At 34.5% G+C, this 21,698-nt stretch overlaps 1 protein-coding gene across 1 annotated transcript; it reads left to right on the top strand.

Moving 5' to 3' along the window:
- Positions 1-458: 458 nt before the first annotated feature.
- On the top strand, positions 459-17,271 carry LOC110100895 (ubiquitin-conjugating enzyme E2 variant 1C). The gene is made up of 4 exons (XM_020828613.2): positions 459-780; positions 13,492-13,631; positions 13,717-13,842; positions 16,980-17,271. The coding sequence occupies exons 1-4, from the start codon at positions 744-746 to the stop codon at positions 17,118-17,120; spliced, it is 444 nt and encodes a 147-aa protein (XP_020684272.1). The 5' UTR covers positions 459-743; the 3' UTR covers positions 17,121-17,271.
- The last annotated feature ends 4,427 nt before the right edge of the window (positions 17,272-21,698 follow it).

Here is a 21,698-nt window from a genome sequence, read left to right as displayed (position 1 = left end):
AGCATTTCGTACAAGAGGTTGGATTATTTTTCTCCTACTCACCTTAGCCTCACTTGAAAGATTGAAAGTTTATTGAACTCTATGTATGGGACCTCATTGCTAAAATATTGTTATATATGACTTATATTTTTATTTGGAAGCATGGTAATATACAATTTACATTTTGAGAAGGCGTTAAACATATTGGAACCTTTATTATAGCTTGCATCACTCTTAAGCAAGGGAATATGAAAATCTTCTCTTAGACTTGGATAAATGATAGTTCCTTGTGAGAAATTTTGGATAAACTGATTTTCCATTGATAATATAATTTAAATATAATTTTTTTTTTTCAGGTGTATTTAATGCACTTGTAATAAAACTAGTATATATATATATATATATATATAAAAGAGCCCAATGCAGAACTACTTTCGAACTCGGCACTGAATTATTTCTCCTGAAACGGGCATCAAAATCGACCCGCCAGGCCGCCCTGGGCCCTAAGCAGCTTCCTTTTCACGCGATCTCACATGTCACGCCCATAACCAACGGTGGATCTCCGACTTTCGATGTGGCCATCGTCACGGTTCTGCGCCACTGCTCCGTCTCCATTTCGCATATCTTTCTCTTTCTTGCTTTAGGTTGATTCCCCCATTAAGAATAAGGTCGGCGCATCGATTTAGCTTCACGGACGGCAACGTAGGAGGAGGAGGAGGAGGAGAAGAAGAAGCAGCTTCGAGTCTAGGGCAAGGAGATCGTCCATGACTCTCGGAGGATCTGGTGGATCCAGCGTCGTCGGTGAGAAGATTATCCACTTTTTGATTTTTGGCTTTTGGCCTGCTTATTTTTTGTCAGGGATTTTCTGTTGATTGGTTTGGAGAATTGGCAAAAGAAGAGGGGTTGCATAATGGATGAATCTGATGAGTTTCGGAGAGAGGATTCACTCGGTGGAGTCTAATTTAACATGTGACTTAGGTAGCCAGGATTATTTCGTTTTTCGTAGGGATGAAGATCAATTTACTGGTTTGGACTTGGTTTATGTAGATTTTTGCCCTTATCACATCTATTTGCACTTTTTCATTTGTTACTTGAGTGCTGTAAAGGTTTTATATTCTTAGCAAATTCTTTTGATCAAGTTATATTCTTGTTAGCTGAGGTCTACCTTCTCCTTTCCGATTTTTTTTGGTTAATTTTATCTGCTGTTCTAGTTGGAGTGGACGTTCTTCATAATATCAACGTGTTGGTCTTTGATTTCAATAACCACGTATTTCTGACTAATTATATCTAATTAGTTTTCTTTGATCTTCATTATACTTTTATGCCATGAGTGCGGGTATTCTGCTTGGAGATAGAAGAAGATTGGTTGATTTAATCCTCTTAAATGGACTTTTGGCCCAGTTAGGCCATCTCCAACCGAACTCCATACTCCTATTTGGCGCCCACGAACTTCTCCAATCAAACGCAATAGGCAAGCCATTCTCTTGTTCATGAATAGTGAGAGGTGTCACACTGTTCACAAACACATTTTTTGCGGAAACAGATAAAGCGGAGGGGAAAAGGCTTGTGTGTGTGTGGTTGAGAAAGAATATACACGGAGTTTTCTTTTTTGTGTTAAGAAATAGAGTTCGGTTGGAGATGAATTAATGCATTTATGATATTACTGTATTTTGGAGGGGAAAATGTGTTTTTCGGTTTGGAGGTGATCTTAGAGTTGAAGTTTGGAGAGAGTCAATATTGCTTGACTCCCTAACTTTGAACTCCCCTATTACACATATAGGGGGACTAGAGAAACTGCTCAAGTAAGTATACCCTTTCTTTTTAACTTCAAACTCATGGAACAGGCCATCATGGAGTCATTTCTACTCCAAACTCAAGCACTCCTCACTATTAATTTACATGGGTCCCAATCTATGCCCACTTAGCTATAGAATTCATAGTGAGGTTTTAATAGAAAGACTATGAGATATATATAGAAGAAAAGAACCTATGAGATATATTTCTCTTAGTAAGGCCTCTTACTGTTGGAATATGAGGGACCCTTTTAGTGAAAAGCAGTAAGACTGGTTTTACCATGGTGAAAACTGGACCGTACAACAAACCGGAGGAAGAGGTTCATGGTTTGACCGATCGAACTAGATGACATAATAAATAATAGTGTTATTAAAAACTAATAAAATTAATATAATAATTATAACAATTTAATCTTAAACCTCATAATTCTAAAAATTTAATTTTTGTACTTTTCAACAAATTATCACATATTTTCTCTCAATATAATTAAATTATTAAATAATTTAATTAAATTGAAATAATGAATATAATTATATACTATAATTAAATTATTAAATATATATTTTAATTATATTATTTTATCTAATAATTTAATTATAATTAACTTTTATATTTAATTATGGTGATAATAAATGAGATTCTTATAATTTACATTATAACAAATTTATAATAAAAATAATATTTAATATAATATTTAAAACCGACCCGACCCGACACGATTTGCGTGTTTGGCTGAAGCGGCGGCGGCGAGAAAATGACTGGCAACAGCAGCGGCGGCGGTGCGGCAGCAACAGCGCGGCAGACCGGCGGTGCTGCAGCAACAGCGCGGCAGACCGGCGGTGTGGCAGCAACAGCGCAGCGACAGCACGTCGACAACCTCGAAGGAGGCGAACTGGCGACTCGACGGAGTCGACGCGACTGGACACGCGGACCGCGGGTCATTTCGCGGGCAGAGTCGACGCGACTAGACGGCGTGGACGCGTACGCAGCACGCGCGGGACATTTCGCAGGCAGGGCGGGCACGTCGGGCAGCAGAAATTGGCAGAAGCATTTCTGGGTCAATTTCGGGTCATTATCGGGTTTTCGGGTCAACCCGAACCCGACCCGGAACTCAAATCGTGTCAGATATTCGAACTCGAACCCGAACCCGACCCGTTTGATAACCGGGTCGACCCGAACCCGGATTTTTCCGGGTCGTGTTTCGGTTCGTGTCAAAAATTGACAGCTCTACGATGACATGCATATATTATGTATGGTGTAATTATTCTCTATACATAATAAAATTATTTAAAAATTTAAAGTATTTTAATAAACTAAAATATATTATTTATGATTTAATTAAAAAAAAATTATAGAATTGGCAGGTTCTCCAACTCGGATCGGTTTAACTGTTCACCATTGGGGGCCAATTTGCCCGAATTTCTTGAGCAGTTGAACCACCGATTTTTGCTAGTTCAGTCCGGTTTGATGCGAATCCAATTTTTAAGCTGAATCGGATTGGTCAGGGTCCGATTTTCAAAACAATGGGTTTTACCATCGAGTATGTTTAAAATAATGGAGGAGGCTCTCAATAGTTCATGTGGGATCCCACTCCCTTCGCTGAATTGCTTTCCTAATTCTACCACAGAAGTCTTTACCCGCCTTGAGCTCCTAATGATTTCTTTGCTATTCACTAGTTTCTGTGCAGGAAACCCAAATATTTTTCATTCTTCAATACACAAATACCGAATAAAATAAATGCATATAATTATAACTTTTCTTTGGAAAGTTTAATGTTATGCAACCTAAAGAAAAGATTGAAATAGAAACCTACTAGCTGAAATTCAAATTGTCTCTGAAATTTATTGGACCAGATATGTGAAACCAACCCATTTAATAAGATTTCTAGGAGATCTCAATGCTTGTGCTTCTTCACAAAGGCAATTGATATTATTTTTTTTAAGTTGCATAACTTGTAAAATCTAAATTCCCTTGCAAAACATGTCATCATTTTGTGATCCATTGAATCCCATTTCACCAACTCTGGTTTCAACCCGAGACATGCATTCCTAATATTGATTAATTATGGTTTCTAAGCCAAATTTCAATAGTTTTTCTCTACTTTCAAAATATTTTAAAGATGGATATAATACCCTCATTATTCTGGTCTCTCTCTTTCATCATAATTTTCTTCCTTCCTGAGATTATTGAAGACAAACTGTTTATGATTGCTTGAAGATGTACTGCAATATCACCCTTACTAGACTATAACAAGGCAACTCTTATCTGAAGGAAGTTAGGGTAGCAAAGAGGCCTTTCTAATTTTACCCTGGCTGTTAGAAGAAAAAGATACCCATCAAAGCTTTCTGGATAACTAATTTATTACCAATGCCCGAAAAGAATAGGGATTGAAGCTTGGAAGACAATGTAGGAACGGAGAGTTTTTGGGTAAGGATATATGCCTGCCAGTGGAGTGGATGCATTCTTGGACTTTAATCTTCTGAGATCCTTAGAAATGGTAATAGATTCATTAATACAATTGGATGTTGAGATGATGGGGGATTTATGATGTACATGCGCCATAATAAAAATATATCATGTTTTTTTACTTGGGTAAATATGTAGGCAAGGATGAAAACTTTTTTCAAATATGTAGGCAATGATGAAAACTTTTTTCACAATTTCATGAATATCTGCAAATGTGAAGATGTTTTCATTCTCACTGAAACTCTTATGTATAAATGCTGTATCTTATTGTAGTGAATGTCTAGTGCCTAATTACATGCTAGAGGCCAAGGTACTACTCATCTTGAAGGCTTATTAGTCATTTTAGGTCCTAAAACAAATCAGTTTGTGATTTAACTCAATTCGCTCATTTGGATCAATTGAGCCAAGCTCTTAGGTTAAGCTAACTTAGGTTAGGTTAGGTTAGGTTTGCCAACTAGGATTCAGTCGGGTCCTTTAGTATAAACCATTTTAGGGTATAAGGTTAGTTGCTCAGTAGAACTATTAATTAGAAATCCAAAGTTAGATTCACATATGAGTTTCTCTTCTGATTTATTTTCACTTGCACCAATTTTTTTTTATTCCATCTTCAAGGTTACAGAAGCCCATCTAGAATTTTGGCTTGTAATGGCAAGAATAAACTTTGTTTTTTTGTTGAGAAAAAAAGTCAATATTGTTATAATAAAAACTTTTATTTGGGTGATCCTTCAAAGTTTCTAAAAATTTGGCTTCCAGCTCATGTTCTCCAATGAGACTTTAGTAAGTTACTAAGTGTGACATTCTTACCTGACATGCCACTCACCATTCCAAAGCATGAAGACTCATCCCAAGGAACAAATGTTATAATTTATTGTAAATTATTATAATATACGTCTTAATTGTAGGCATAGTATTACTATCAAATGCATTATTTATTGCTTTGTACTATAAATAGTATATTATAAATAGATTATATAATAATAAATAAGAAACATACTTCTTTAATACATATAGTATAATAATGTATATAACATATATTATATACAATAGTATAATTATTTTTTTGACATTATAAGGGCATGAGTGTGTTAGCTTGTGCACATTTGCGTGAGTGCAAGAATGTGTTAGATTATCTTTTTGGAATGGTAAAAATTCTTTGTTCCCTCATAACTTGCACCCTATGATGCACAGACACTAATATGGTGACATGAACACAACACACATCAATTATTAAAAATATAGGACATGAATATGGGTTGAAATGACATTATAATATTCATATTATAAACATAGTGTATGATAATTAAATAAGCAGAATATTAAGAATAATTGAAAAATAATTGTTAAATCCTAACTATACATTGGCATTTTGATCCCACGGCTAGCATGGGGATCCATGGGAGGCTCACCTAGATTGGGATTATATTAGAGCAATTATGCATGATTCTATAATTATTTGTTTCTTCATTAAGATATCTTGTATAGATCTATAAACTGGGATAGATTTGAATAATAAAATCTTGTCTTTTCCCTCTCCAAATCTTTGAATTTCACATGGGATCAAAGCCTACGAAAATTTGAAGTTCATTTCTAATGTCGTTCATTCATTGCCAGCTTCTCTTGAGAAACAAGAGGGAAACGAGAGGGAGATTGAACTGAAGAACCCATGTATTGGGCTCAACCAGAAGAAGCGATCAATCCACTTGTTCGTGCATCTAGACCGAGCCAAACAAAAGCACCACTAACCCAAACAAAAACTGCTATAGCTCTTGATTTACTCAACAAGCATCAACCTTCATTGTCGTTGCCAGGATCTTACATATAGCCTTCATTGCTATCCTTTGACATCGCAATATTTGAAATTAATTCCTCCAGAGCGTTGACCAAGCTGAAGATTTTAAGGTGCACCAAGGAAGAGATCTCCAAAACATGCAACAATCTTATCACTTAAATGATAAGAACTATTTGAAATTGTCCCAATTTGTGAAGACTTACTTGAAAAGGGAAAGGAAAGTTGAATCACCTCCCTTGGATGGAACTGAAAGGAGATCTTAATTTTTGGGCATATGATGAAGCGAACTTCATGATTATATCATGGTTGTGGAATTTCATGACTTCAGAAATTAGTGATATTCTTATGTTCCTATCTATTTCTAAGGATATATGAGATGCCACCAGAAAAATATTCATGTAGTCGACCCCACGTAATGGGACAAAGGCTTGACGTTGTTGTTGTTGTTGTTGCTCGGGATGCTGTCTAGATCTTTGAAATTAAGGTAAAGGTGGGAAGCACAAAACAAGGAAGTAAAATTGTAATGGAATATGCCACTCTCCTTCAAAACTTGTGGCAATAACTTGATCAATATATATCCATAGAGACTGAGTGTCTAGAAGATGTTACTATTGTGAAAAACTTTATTGAGATAGATATAGTGTATGACTTTCCTGCAGGATTAAATGCAGAGTTTGATCAGATTAGAGTTCAGATCTTTGGCAAAGAGGAGCACCTTCATTAAACGAGATCATTCTCTGATTCATGCTGAGGAAAGCCGACAAGGGGTAATGCTAGAGCTAAAGGTTATTGAAGGTTCAACAATGGTGTCAACCAAAGTGGCGTCATGGAAGAAAAATATAAGCATTCCTCAAAATCTAAAGACATACTCCTTTTGGTGCAACTATTGTAAGGAATCAAGACATACAAAGGAGACATGTTGGAAGATATATCAAAAACCCCCAAGTAAGGAGTGGAATCAAAGAAGCGGACAAAAATGCACATCATAAGCCAGTACTACAAGTCAGCACAACCCAAAAATGCAGTCTAGCCCCAGGGAGCTCAAGAAAAAAGATATTGATAAATTAAAACAACTCCTAATAAACCTTGAAAAATCACATGCATCTTTTTCTCTTGCACTTTTAGATATGTTATCTATATCCATTGGATTAAGTGTCTTAAGAAATTATTTGAAAGGATTATGGATCATTGATTTAGGAGCCATATATCACATGACACACTCCACTATCTACTTCATCAACTATACTCCTTTCCCAAATGATAAAAAATCATCACTATTAATGGTTCTTTTACCACAATAGCAGGCCAAGGAGACAACATATCTCCCTCCCTCTAAAACAATATGCTACATATATCTTAATTATCCACTAACCTAATCCCCATATAACATTAAGCTTCATGTTGATGTTGTTAATTGCAATCTTGCAATGTATTGGGATCTGTGGGTCAATGGTTTGGCGGTTTTTGATCTTCTGCAGCCGCCCCATTTTGGCTTTGTTGTTGTGTAGGACTTTATGTCTCTTGGCATTTGAAGCTGCCGGACTCTTTTCCTCCTCTTGCTATTCAAAACATTTCTTCTATTTTGATCCAGGACAATCCGTCTACTATTATTACCTGGAATGGAAGTGTTGAACCTTGCCTTAAATCCTTTAAATCTCACTTCTTCTTTGATTTCCCTTGTGTTTCTTGGCACTAGTACATTTGGCATAAACGATCAGCCCTTGGGTTTTCTTCTTTTGCTTGACTGGCTATTTTTTATGGGCTTAAAATAGCTGATGTGTTAGCCAAAAGAAATATTCAGATTCATAACTACTGCCCTCTTTGCCTTAAGGAAGATGAAACCATCATGCATTTACTGTTTCAATGTGATTTCTCTTTTGCGGTTTTATCTTCTCTATTGTCTTACTTGGTTGGATTTCTCTTCAGACCCTCTATGTGGTAGATTTTTGAATTTTTTGATGAAGTTTAGCAGCTTAACTTTTATGAGAAGAGTTTTTACTTTTTTATTATCCGTTGCTCGGTTTATTTCCTCTGGAGGGAAATGAACAATATAAGATTTGCTGGGATTCATTGGACCCCTAACTCTATTTGTAGTAAGATCTCTAAGGTTGTTTCAGCTAGGGCCTCTAAATGAAAAAAAATTGATAAGCTGCTGTCATCATTCCCTTCGTGCTTCATCCTGCAGCATTGACAATTGGTTGAATTTTATGTGATTTTTGGGCGATGATGAGTGGAACCGATATATTGTGCTTTGCCCCTAGATGGCCTGATCATTTTGCCAGTGTTTTGGTTTTGCATCCGACCTGGCATCCTTTTGCACCCTACTGAATGTTCTTTTGATCTGGTCTGATGGCAACTAGGGATGAAACTTCTTCCTGTCGCTGCTTCTCTCGGGCTTTAGAGCTATTGCTTCCATGATTTTCTAGCCCGAACGTGTCAGTTATAGCAACACCTGAGCACTATTGTGACCATTTTTGGCTTTTTTTTTGGGAATTTTTGATGCCCTTATAGTTGGTTTTTGTTACAAGTCTCATTTTACTTGCAATTTTTATTTAGAGTTGCTTTTGTGGTTCTTTGTAATCTCATTTTATAATATACGGGCTTAGTCCTAATCCCCCCCCCCCCCCCCCCCCAAAAAAAAAAAAAAAAAAAAAAATTGAAAAAAAAAAAAAAAAAAAATGTTGTTGTCAAGTCTTATAAATCATACTTGTTGCTTATTTTAGGACTAGAGATTTGGGGAAGAAGATTGGACTTGCTAAGGAGAGAGATGTTTTGTATTACCTGGAAGAGCTGAACAAATCTAATATTACCAATAATTACTATTTTATTCCTATTTGATAAAAAATATACTATTTGGCTTCACCATTTTAGATTAGGATATCAATCTTTTGATGTCTTAAGAAATATGTATCCAAAACTTTTTTATAAGATGGAAAATGAATTTTTTCATTATGAAACTTGTGAGTTAACCAAGCATAAATGAGTTTATTTTCCAAACAAACATGAGAGATGTAATACACCATTTTATCTTATTCATAGTGGTATATGGGGACCCTAAAAAATCCTTAACATCTCAGGGGCACGATGGTTTGTATTCTTCCTTGGTGACTGCACTTGAGTCTTTTGGGCCGTTCTCCTCAAAAACAAATATGATGTTAGCATTATCCTTCCCATTTTTCATACCATGATCCCACCAATTTGGGATAAAAATTGGATAAAAATAAAAGAATTTCGTTCAGACAATCCTAAAGATTATTTTAATCAAATCCTTTCCTCCTATTTTCAAAATAAATATCATTCATGAGTCTTCCTCATTCAAACCCTACAATAAAATGGGGTTGTAGAAAAGAAAAATGGTCACCTTCTAGCCTCCACTTGTGCACTTCTATATTCCACCATAATGTATGTAAATCCTACTGGGGGAAGCCCTTATGTCTTCCACATATCTTATAAATCAACTACCTTCAAAAACCTTGAGACGTAAAACACCAATGGATATTCTATCATCTTTTTACCTCAAATTTTAAACCCATAATCTTTCGTGCACTGTCTATGTTCACATTCATAGCCAAAATAAAGGAAAATTAGATCCAAGAGCACTCAAATGTATATTTGTTGGATACTCATCCACCTAGAAAGGTTATAAGTGTTATCATCACTCCACCAAGAAAACTCTTATATCTGTTGACGTTACCTTTGATGAACAAAAATCCTATTTCACTAAACCTCATATTCTGGGGGAGATTGAAACTGATGAATATGAGGAAAATGAGCTTGCCCCTCTTGACCTTCTAGCTCTACATCAAACAAATTGACCTAAACCTAAAATCAAAGCCAGAGAAACTGAGGACAATGCTATTATGGATAACAGGAAGTTTGAGCAAGTGGGTATTCCAGGTGTATAAAAACAAACTATGTTCCAGAGCAGATCCAAGAATGTGAACCGTCTCCTGAAATTGAGGTTAACACAAGTTCACAGAAAAAAAACCTCCCTTGTACCCCATGATCAACTTTGTATACTTTATTAACTTCTCACTTTCACACAAAAATGTTCTGGTTACACTAATGATATTCATATTTCTAATGATATTTTGAGGTCTTATTTGATAAAAATTGAAAAAGTGACATGGAAAATGAAATGCTGGCCTTGGAGAACAACAGTACATGGGAAATCACCAACCTACTAGTAGAAAAAAAAATCAGTCAACTATAGGTGTTCTCTATGAAATACAAAGTTGATGGTACATTAGAAAGGTATAAGACAAGACTGGAGGTGAAAGGGTACAATCAAACATACAACATTGACTACTAGGAAATTTTTGCACCTATGACCAAGATGAACACTAAGAATTCTACTCTCACTAGCAGTTAATTACAACTAGCATATGTAATAGTTGGATGTTAAAAATGCCTTCCTACATGAGAACTTGGAGAAAGAAATATTTATAAAGATTCCACTATGATTCAAGGAGAAATTTGGGGGCGATAAAGTGTGTAGGTTAACAAATGCTCTATATGGGTTTTAAAACAATCACATAGAGCTTAGTTTGGAAGATTCTTAAAAGTCATGCTATTGAATGGTTATCGACAGAGACAAGGGGGGATACATTGTTCTTCAAGCACTCAAACTCAGGGGAAATCACAATTTTATTAGTTTATGTGGATGATATTATCTTCACTGGGAATGATGAAACAGGAGAAAGTTATCATGAGGAAATGCCTTGCTGAGGAATTTGAGATCAAAGATTTTGATAGATTAAAATATTTCCTTTGAATTAAAGTGAACCACTCCAGTAGAGGAATCTTCATTTCACAAAAAAAAAAATATAGTAATGATCTTCTTAAAAAAACAAGTAAGCTAGCTTGTAAACCAGCACCAACACCAGTAGAATCAAATCTGAAATTGAGGGAAGTTAAAAAATATCTAAACATAGATAAGGGAGCTTACTAGAGACTTATGTGAAAATTGATCTACCTTTCTCACACCAGACCATATATTATGTTTGTTGTAAGCATGGTCAACCAGTTCATGCAAAATTAAAAGTAGACTCACATGCAAGCTGTAGGCAGAATAATGCACTACCTTAAGGGAAACCCATGTTAAGAGATTCTCTTAAGAAGAAACAGTGGAATAATCCCAGAAGCATATACTGATGTAGATCATGCAGGATTGCTAGTAGATAAACGATCTACCTCAGGATACTGTACATTTCTTGGAAGAAACCTTGTTACACGAAGAAGTAAGAAACATAATATGGTGGCAAAGTCCAGTGCAGAAGCATAATATAAGGCCATGATCTTGGGAATATGTGAGCTACTATAGATCAAATGATCCTAGAAGACATAAGGGTTAAGTGGGAAGGACCTATGAAGCTACACTGTGACAACAAATCAACAATTAACATATCTCATAATGTGGTTAAGCATGATAGGATCAAGCACGTAGAAGTGAACAGACATTTTATAAAGGAGAAACTAGATAGTTGTCTTATATGTATCTACATTGTCTCATCAAAAGACCAGCTTGCAGACATTCTTACAAAGGAACTTGATAACTCTACCTTTCTGAGATTGATTATCAAGCTGGAAATGACATATCTATATTCCCCAACTTGAGGGGGAGTGTTAAAATCTTATATGTCACTGGGCATTTTGATCCCACGGCTATGATGAGGATCCATGGGAGGCTCACATGGATCACCCTGATCTCCTTCCATATTTGGGTGACTGATTTGGGAAGAATTATATTTGAGAAATTATGCATGATTCTGGAGTTATTTATTTATTTATTAAGATATCATGTATAGATCTATAAATAGGGATAATTTTGTGAAATAATATTAAGTCTTTTTCTTCTCCAAATTTCTAAATTCAAAACTAACATTTATGCTTAAAATGATAAATATTAGGATGTCAAGAGTCGAGAATCGGTGTCATATGTCAGGCATCGAGAGAGGAGACAATAATGCTGTCGAGAGTCTGCATCAATGCTGTGCAATGGGCATCGAACGTAGTTTTTGAGATGTCAAGATGACATTGGTTGTTAATGTTGAGACAATGTGGGGCATAGATGAAATATTGAGATAGTGCGGGGGCATAATTGTGAGTGTAAAAATTGATTGCGTTGAGTGTCAATGTCAGACTTTGATGTTGAGATGATTTTGAAATGTTGATGTTGTGATGACATTAAATGGCAATTTTGAAATGTCATTGGGCATTGATGTTAAACCATGACTGTGACCTACGATTGAAATGAAATGGGATGTTCATGGAATGTGAGAATGAGGGTAGGAATTTGATTTTGGGTAAATGTAAGGAGATAATAAATTTAGTTTTCATTTTTATAATAAATAAAATTTGAAATACAAAAAAAAAATTAAAAAGTTTTTTCATAAAACATTTAAGACGTGTGCCAGACATGCGTGCCCAATTTATTTTTAGTATTTTTTAATCAGACACATCTTCGACGTGTGTTATGTTCGATGCATGTTGGAGACTGTATACCTTTTTGAGGGGAATTGTCGGCGCATCATAACTAACACCATTCATCCACATATTTGAATGATTAAGATTTAAAGTTGTTCATTCATATTTTTTAATTCTCAATGACTTAGGCTCATCATACTCATCTATATTAGAAAAGATGAGTTCTGGCAGGGATTTGAAGATGGAAGGGTCTAAGGTGGGCTTGGCCCATAGAGATTGGCGCTCATTTATGAAAATAAGACAGTTGCATCTCTGTTGTGTGTGCCGCATGGTGTGGTTATGTGCATGCTAGTGAATATAGAAGTGCAGGAAGAGGAGAGGAAGAGGATCCCTGCCGCCACTGGTCTTGTACACCCTTGCGGGCATTAACATCAGGGTCCATTTCCGCCATGTCTGGTCTTTGTTTCTCAGGCAGTAAGTCCTGTGTCCATTATGCAGCCCCCACATGGCTATGATGAGCCAATGGATTGACATTGGCAAGCAGGGAAGGAGGGTTTTCGTATCTTCACGGCTGGTGCCATTTCATTTTGTGTCGCAGTAACATTCTCAATACTTTTAACCATCTAAATTCTTTAATCAAAAGTTGGAAAAAATATTGGGAGGATGGGTATTGGGAGGATGGGCTTCTCTGGTTAGGAGTGATCAAAGTGTCTTTGATCTATCCTTTGTTTTTTTTCCTTATCTATCTACTTTATTGATTTTATCTTCCCCCTTAGTGGTGACTATTTTGCTCTTCGTTTTGACATTTCAAACTACCAAAGCCTATTATTTATGATCTTGTCCTATGCTACGGCCATTCTTGCAGTTTGTTCTGTTTCTTTTATCATAAAGTCATCTAAAAAACTTTTGCATTTATGTCTATCTTCTCGGATATATCTGATTATACGAAGGAAAATTTTTGATTGCCATATTCTTTGATGAGCTACTGAAATTCTGAAATTTTAGCATCCTGCTGTCTACTTCTACATAATTCACAGTTCCACGGAACTTCAGATTGCTAGAAGAACTTGAAAGAGGTGAGAAAGGAATTGGCGATGGCACGGTGAGCTATGGGATGGATGATGGAGATGACATTTACATGCGCTCATGGACAGGCACCATAATTGGTCCACTTAATGTTAGCACTTAATTCGAAATCTCAAGCTGCTCAAATATGATTTGCTTGCTTTTCCTTTTCCTCTAAAATCATATTACTTTTGCAGTGTGTTCATGAGGGCCGCATCTATCAGTTGAAGCTATTCTGTGACAAGGATTACCCTGAGAAACCACCCAGCGTTCGCTTCCATTCACGGATAAATATCTCTTGTGTCAATTCAGAGACTGGAGTGGTAATAATATCTCCCTTAATAATTTTAGAATTTGCTTTCATTACTTACTCTTTATTATATCTGATGCCTCAAATGTGTCTTAGCCTTGTTTGAATTCAGTTTGTTTTGACATATGTATTTAGGAATTGTTGGATTTCAGGTTTGTGTTTGGTTATCTGCTTGGTTGAAAGTAAATGAAAGTGAGCCTCTATTTATTTTACTCAGAATTCATAAGTTGAAGTGGGTTCCGTTTATTAGGAGCTTTGAAGCTGTAGAATGCACACCTAGTTTTACTTCTACATGTAAAGCATTACCAACATCAAGCTTTTATCCTACTATGTGATGTCGGCTACATGAATTCTTTCTTTTTCTTCATTGTGCCTTATTAAAAGTCAGATTCTCATTTAAATCTAATAAACAAGGGTCATTTCTAATACTTTTTAACCAAGAAATTTTAGATATACCTCTACCTTTCTTAACATAGGTTGGATTTAATAAATCTACTCATAGCTAGGTCATCGGGAAGCCAACACTTTATGTGACCAGACCATCTAAGAGAGGCTCTTTCTAATCATATCTGTCACTAGAGCTACTCCAACATTTTCACGCATATACTCATTTCACATTTTGTCTCTAAGTTTAAAGCCACTCATCCACCTGTGCATCCTCATTTCTGTAACACTTCACTTAATTTTATGCTTTTCTTTAATGACCAACATTTTGCACCATAAAGCAGTAATGAAATAATTATAGTGATTACATCTGTACATTATGATTAGAAGATTAATCATCTTATTATTTAGGCTAATTCAATAAATTTCATGGTCTAGAATTAAAGAATATGATTAATAATTAATTAACCACTAATGTAAGGATTATATATTAGTTAGCAATTAGTCTAAATAATCAGATTATTGTTATGAGTATAATAATTAGGTTAATAAAATATTAATCACTCATAATCTATTACTTTAGCATTATTTTATGAAGCTCATTATACTTTAAACACTGCAACTGAGTTCACAAAAACAAACAAACAAACACCACTTAATCTTATGTAAACAAGGCTTACTTTTTAAAGTCAACTCCAACCACTTGCGAACACTTCCTCAAAGCAAACTAGCCTTTGTTACACTTTTTGGTGCCTTTGCTTTTCACAAACCTTGCATCTCAATGTTTATTCGTGTGAAAAATGTTGAACAAAAAGCATGGTATAAATATAATGTAAGTGAACTCTTTAATGGCTTCATGATCATTAACAACACATTTGCAGAAGCACGTAACAATTTGAAAGCCTTACCAAACGAGGTAAAAATATTAACTTTTTGAGGTAGGGCTATATGAACTTGAGATGCGATTATCTTTAAAATTACACTCTTACAAGTGAGAAATATCAATTGGTAACTTCTTGCAACTTAAAAGAGATTGAAAACAATAAAGCAATGATTAGGTTCAGGCAGTCGATTACGAGCTAATGATAGGAACATAAAAACAATCAAATCAAATCTAACTTAGCTTTTTGTGCGGCTTTCAAAGGAAATCCCTTGATTAACAGTTAGATTAGTCGCTATTAAGATCCCTCACACAAACTCATGATAAGGGCTAAGCGGAGAAGCTTTCATAACTCTAATGATGTCACGATCGAGGAGTTAGAAGAAGAATAAATGATTTATAAGAGAGTTCACCTTTGTCAAGCTTCTGAACTTGATGTAGAACTTCGTCGAACTTCTAAACTTTGATATGATGTAGAACATCCCCAAGCTTCTGAACTTGATGTAAAACTTCGTCGAACTTCTGAACTTTGCTCCAATGTCTTTCAGGATCCGGGCGATGATTGTTTGTGAGTTCTCCTTGAAGCGAACAGTCCTTGTTGTTGTCAAAGGATTAAGGTGCTCGAGGGTTTTCCATATGGATGGTTAAGGGAGGAGGTTTTATTTCTTCTTCCTTTGGTGAAATATCAAGCATAGGAGAAGAAGTTGAGAGAGGGGGTGGGGCTAAGTGGCCGACGCAAAGGATGGAATAATTCTGGATTTAGAGGTCAAATTAATGTAGGGGCAGCAATTAAAGGAAATTTGAATTAATTCTCTTTCGTAGGTAGCATGCAATTTAAATCAAGAATCATTTCGGATGAATTGAGATTTAATGGCCGCATTAATTTGGGAGATTAATTGGAGAAATTTGAATTTGAATCTCCAAAATAAAGGGGGAAAGGAGGGGCGGCACCTTGATGGTTGGTTTGATTGGGAACCCAAGTTGGAAAGGAAATAATGGTGGAGAGAAAAGGTGGGGGCCGACAACTAGGCTTAGGGGAAAGGATTTAATGGGAGACTTTATGGATTGCTAGATTTGGAACTTTAAAATAGGAAATGATATTTAAATCAAATCCTATTTAAAATTCAAATAAAGCATGAGTTGAGGGCAGGAATAACTTTCAAATTCAAATTCATTTGAATCTGAATTTAATAAACTTCCAAATTTAAAAGGTGGTTAATTTAGGAAAGTTCTTGAATGCTAAGTTTGAATCCAAAGGGAGGGGGAAAAGATGGCCGGCGGCTAGGATAGGTGGTGGGGCCGGTGGTTGGGTGGGGGAAGGGGTCGGCCAAGGGTTGGGAAAGTGGTGGCTGGCAGCTAGGGGGAGGTGGTTGGCTGAGTGATGGAAAAGGCTGGGGTGGTTTTCAGCCAAGAGTGAAAGAGGAAGATAGAGGTGGCGGCTAGGAGAAAGGAGGGGAAATTGGCAGAGGAGATGGACCACGAGTTCGGACGCTTCCTATAGCTGATGGGTAATACGTTGCCCTCACCTAGGGACTTCAACTCTCACAAGAACTATCAAGCTCTCAAACACAAAGTGCAAAATTTTCTTTTTATAATAATCATCTTCCCTCGAAAAGAAGAGGAGGGGGCTATAAATAGCTGAAATACAATAACAAATCAAATGACAGAAGTGCCCCCTGGGGTCACATAAGCCTATTCCCTCAAGTGAGGGTAAAAATGGAAAAAATGCATAAATAAATCAAATACAAATAATAATTCAACAACAAAGTGGTCCAATCATGGCCGTAGATCTTCGGCTCCTTCTCTGATAAACTTTCCACGGTCGATGCCCTCATCACTTTTATTTGTCTATTTTATTTTGATTATATTTTGGTCATGTTTTGCAGGTGGAACCAAAGAAGTTTGGTATGCTGGCTCATTGGCAAAGGGATAATACCATGGAGGACATATTGACTCAGTTGAAAAAGGAAATGCTTGCTCCTCAGAATCGGAAGCTTGTCCAGCCCCCAGAAGGCACCTTCTTCTAGATTTTATGGTAGCTAAGTGCTGCATAATTCCTTGAAAGGTTGTATTTGTGGCAGAACGAAGCTGAGAAAAAATTAAATATTTTCTTATTGATTCAAGCTTATATATATATATATATATATATATATATATATTAAAAAACATTAAAAAATATATTACACCTCTTGCCTAAAACTATCTGAAAATATATATATTAGTCTATATGTTTGTTTGCTTATGCTTCATTATGAGTTATGCTCATTTATAGATTTATTAACGCAATAAAGTTTCATGTCGCTATCCCATTGAATCTTCACATACTCCAAAGTAATATTCAACCATAGTAGTTCAAAAACACCTAGAGTTGTTGCTTGAAATTCTGCTTTAGCAGTTGATCTTGCCACCATTTTGGTTCTTATTTTGCCATATTATATGATTTTCATCTAGATAAGTGTAATATTCGGAAGCTGATCATCTATGGATATTATCTGACATAATCAACATCTATATACGCATCAAGTATTAAACATGTGTTTTTTTATTATGGTTCCCTTCTCTGGAGCTATTTCTATGTACTACAATATTTGGTTTGCAAACTACATGTGAACTTTCTTTAGATTGTGCATAAACTGCCTGATCACTAACAACATAAGCTATATTTGGTCTTTGATAGGAGTGACAAATGTATCTTCACATCAAACGTTAATATATATCCTTGCCACTTCATTCTTAGCTTCACCAAGTTTATAATTGGGATCTATTGATCTACTTGCTAGCTTACATTCCAATTTTCTTATTTCTTTCAATAGGCGAGTGCCGTGCTCTTATTGAGATACTAAGTTTCTTGCATGGACTTTGCTACTTTAATTCCTAAGGCATACTTCAACTTTTTTAGCTTTTTGATCTCAAATTCTTTGATAAAAAATTACTTTAAATATTATTTTTTTCTTCATAGGTTCCACATATAATTATATCGTCAACATACATTAGAATGATTGTGACTACCATGAGTTTAAGTATGAATAATGTATGATCTCTTTGACTTTGCTTATATCCATAGCTAGCAGCACCTTTGCAAGCCTTTGAAATCAATACCCTTAGAGACTGTTTCAATACATACAAGACCCTTTTTGGCTTGCATATTTTATTTGTAGAAAATACTTCTTTCAAATCCAATTTAGTTTTTTATATAAATCTCATCTTCAAGGTCTCCATATATGAACACATTTTAGCATCAAATTGTTGCAATTCACAACCATATTAAGTACCAAAGATAGTAGAAATTTTCTAGTGTTCATCTTGGCAACCATATTTATGTGTCTACTGTTTAGCTACTACCTTGTTTTGTACTATGCTAGTGATCCATTTATTTTGGTATTCGTAATTTAAGGCATTTGTATCATATGGGTATTTTTCCTATAGGCGAACTCACCAGTTCTCATATTTTTTTCTATTTTAAGGCTTTTATCTTTGTCTTCATAGCTTTAGATAAAGCCTCAGATAAAATGGCAGGAATGAGAATGCTATTTAGGTTTACAAGGAAACTCGTATGAGATACTGAAAATCTTTTCAATGTTTGCACATTCCTTGGTTTTCTTCCTGGATGACAGACATTAGGATGACTATGATTAAGATTGCGACCAAAGAACTTATGTGACTCATTTTGTAAAGTTGAATTAGAAGCTTTTACCTCAATTTTAGGAATCCAATCAGATCTTCGGACTAGTGCAAGTTCAATAACATTTTTTATCTTGGGTACACTTTGTTAAATAGAGGAAACCACGTGAGATTCTTAGGTTATGATGGCATTTGGACAAGATTTTTATGCGACTCTTGTAATCGAAGTCTCCAAAAGATAACTTATTGATCAGGCATGGCTGTCAGATTTGATTCCCTAAGCATTATTACTTGGATACATTATTTTTAAATGGAATAATTCCAGTGTTTATACACATGATCACTCATGAGCAAGGCCTTCTCTTTGGAAGTATGAGGTGAAGATCAAGTTCCTTGTATTATCAGATTTAATCTATTTGATTTTGATATCAAAATAATTTTGCACCATGTTATATAAATTGGGAAGAATAGAATTCAGTTTCCTTTTTGGTGTACAGAAATTGAAGGGATTGCTGCAATCATCAATGAATGATGTAAATTATTTTGCTCTTGAAATATTGGGAATGATAGGACCCTAGACATCAACTCTGGATTAGAGAAAAGAGAACTAAACATTTAATATTGATGGGAACAATTTTCTTACTGCTTCTAAAGTAATTTTTTAATATAAAAATTAAAATATTTGTACTAAAAAGTTGATTTAAGAAGTAATAAGAAACAGTCTAGTTGTGCTGGATTTGGTTAAACTTGCTCAAAATGTATGATTTAAATGTATTCATTCATATATATTCGGTCACACTCGCATATCGAAAATCAATTGAAATTAATTTGGTTTTTGCTGGGATCAGATTTGATTATGGCAAACATTGTGTCAGTGTTCTATGAATGGCCAAACCTATTTAGCTTGCTGGTGCAATGTATTTTTTCTAATTTGTAGCTAGTTCTATATGCTGCTGGCATTTAATGTTTTGATTTTTGTCAAATTCTGTCACATTATATTCTGGCTTTATATTCTTTTTATTTTTATTTTCTGCAAGAAGTAGAATTTCTGACCTGTCTTATGGTTCGTGTATATATCATTCAGCAAAGTAGGTGGTGCTGTTTTGGCATTCTGTTTTCTTATTCTTATGTATTGTGATGTTGCCATTGCATTCAACTAGTTTTAGTGCATGTGCATTTAATGCAAGTAAATAAAATTTAAAAGTAAAAATATATATTATAAATATTTTAATTATATTATTATTATTTAAAATAAAAAATTAGTAAATTTATCATTTTAAGTAATTATAATTATTAATAATTTTAGCTATTAATTTTCTTGAATATATCTATATAGATGTAGTTAGTTTTATTGTAGGAAGGATATACTAATTTACAGGTTCAATTATTTATTAAATAAATTATTACATATATAATTGTTTGGATGCAATAATTATTTTATAAAAATAATTAATTATTCAAATATCAATTTGATATCCTTTCGATAGCTAAAGGTCCCAATAATTATTTATTAAAATTTTATGATGAACAATTGTCATTATAATGTACGTTATGCAATAACTCATCTATAGAAAAATCTATGGAAGTTTAGTCTATTGGGCTGAGTTATGCTATAAGTCATCTATAGGAAAATCTATGGAAGTTTAGTCTATTGGGCTGAGTTATGCAATAAGTCATCTATAGGAAAATCTATGGAAGTTTAGTCTATTGGGCTGAATTTTGATTAGAGAAAAAAAAAAAAAAACGCAATATATGTAGCTTCACAAGCTATTTGCAAATCGAGTAAAAACGTATTCTTGATGTCATCTTCCCTTTGACAAAGTCTAGAAGTATCCATTATAAGAGATATGGCTTTAAAGCTAAGCCCTCTCAAGTCTTTTACCAAATTCTAATATATTCATATATTTGTAAATCTAAGATGAAGCAAGTTGAAAAGTTAGAAAACAAAAGAATAACATTAAAAAAGAAGAATAATATGATTATATAACTACGCAACTCAATTACAAGAGGAGTGATATGCACTAAGATAATAGAGATGTACTTACATATGGCTAGAAGAAGTGAATTCTTGGTCCAATTTAGGAGTAATTATTGTGTCCGGACACCGAACGTGTTCAGAGACCAATAACAAAGTGCCACGTCACTTGGGTGCTCAGTACTGAGCACTTGGTATTGCTCGGTATTTGCCCATATTTTTAATTTTTTGTCGGATGTAATAACTTTTCATAATTTAGGCAACGACCACAATGCTTGAAGTCATCCATTTAGATAATGTCTAAAGAAAAATAGGACTATGGAAATTATAAAATTAACACAAAATATAATATTAATCTGCAAATTATAAAATATTGGAAGCATATCCAAGAGAAAGTGATTATATTAGTAGCTTTACGCCTTCCTGTTAGTGAACATGGTGCACGTCAATTAAAAAAAAATTAAAAAAAAATGATATAATTAATAAAGTTTAAAATTAAGTTATGACATAATGTGTCAATGATATTAAATGCTACATGAATATTACATGCAATGTTTGTATACTTATAAATGATTTATACATAATTAATATGGATATAAACTTCTATTATTCTACAAAAACATTCAATAAAGTTAGATGAAAGTAAGAAGCATGTTTATGTATAATGTAAAAAAAAAAGAAAAGAAAAAGTTTATGTATAATGTAAAAATTCTCAATTCATTAATCATTTGACATCAGTATAACGCATGCCAGCAAACCAAATTAGTTATTTAAAATAGGAAAAATAGAGCTCTGAAAAATACTATCTAAAATGTATACATGCTTAGAGATGTTAGCAAATCATATATATATAAATTAACACAAGGTTCATATGCATTAATTAACAGAAAAATTATAGGTCCTTAGAGGATCAAATTCTATGTAAAAAATATAGTATTCGAAATAAAACATAGTGAGCCAATGATCCTAACTAATACAATTGACCAAACAGAAAAGAAAAACACAAAGG

This window comes from Dendrobium catenatum, unplaced genomic scaffold, assembly GCF_001605985.2.
Source record: "Dendrobium catenatum unplaced genomic scaffold, ASM160598v2 fragScaff_scaffold_325, whole genome shotgun sequence".
Classification (NCBI taxonomy): domain Eukaryota; kingdom Viridiplantae; phylum Streptophyta; class Magnoliopsida; order Asparagales; family Orchidaceae; genus Dendrobium; species Dendrobium catenatum.
The sequence above is the reverse complement of the archived record's forward strand: the minus strand, read 5'-3'. Positions and strand labels throughout refer to the sequence as shown.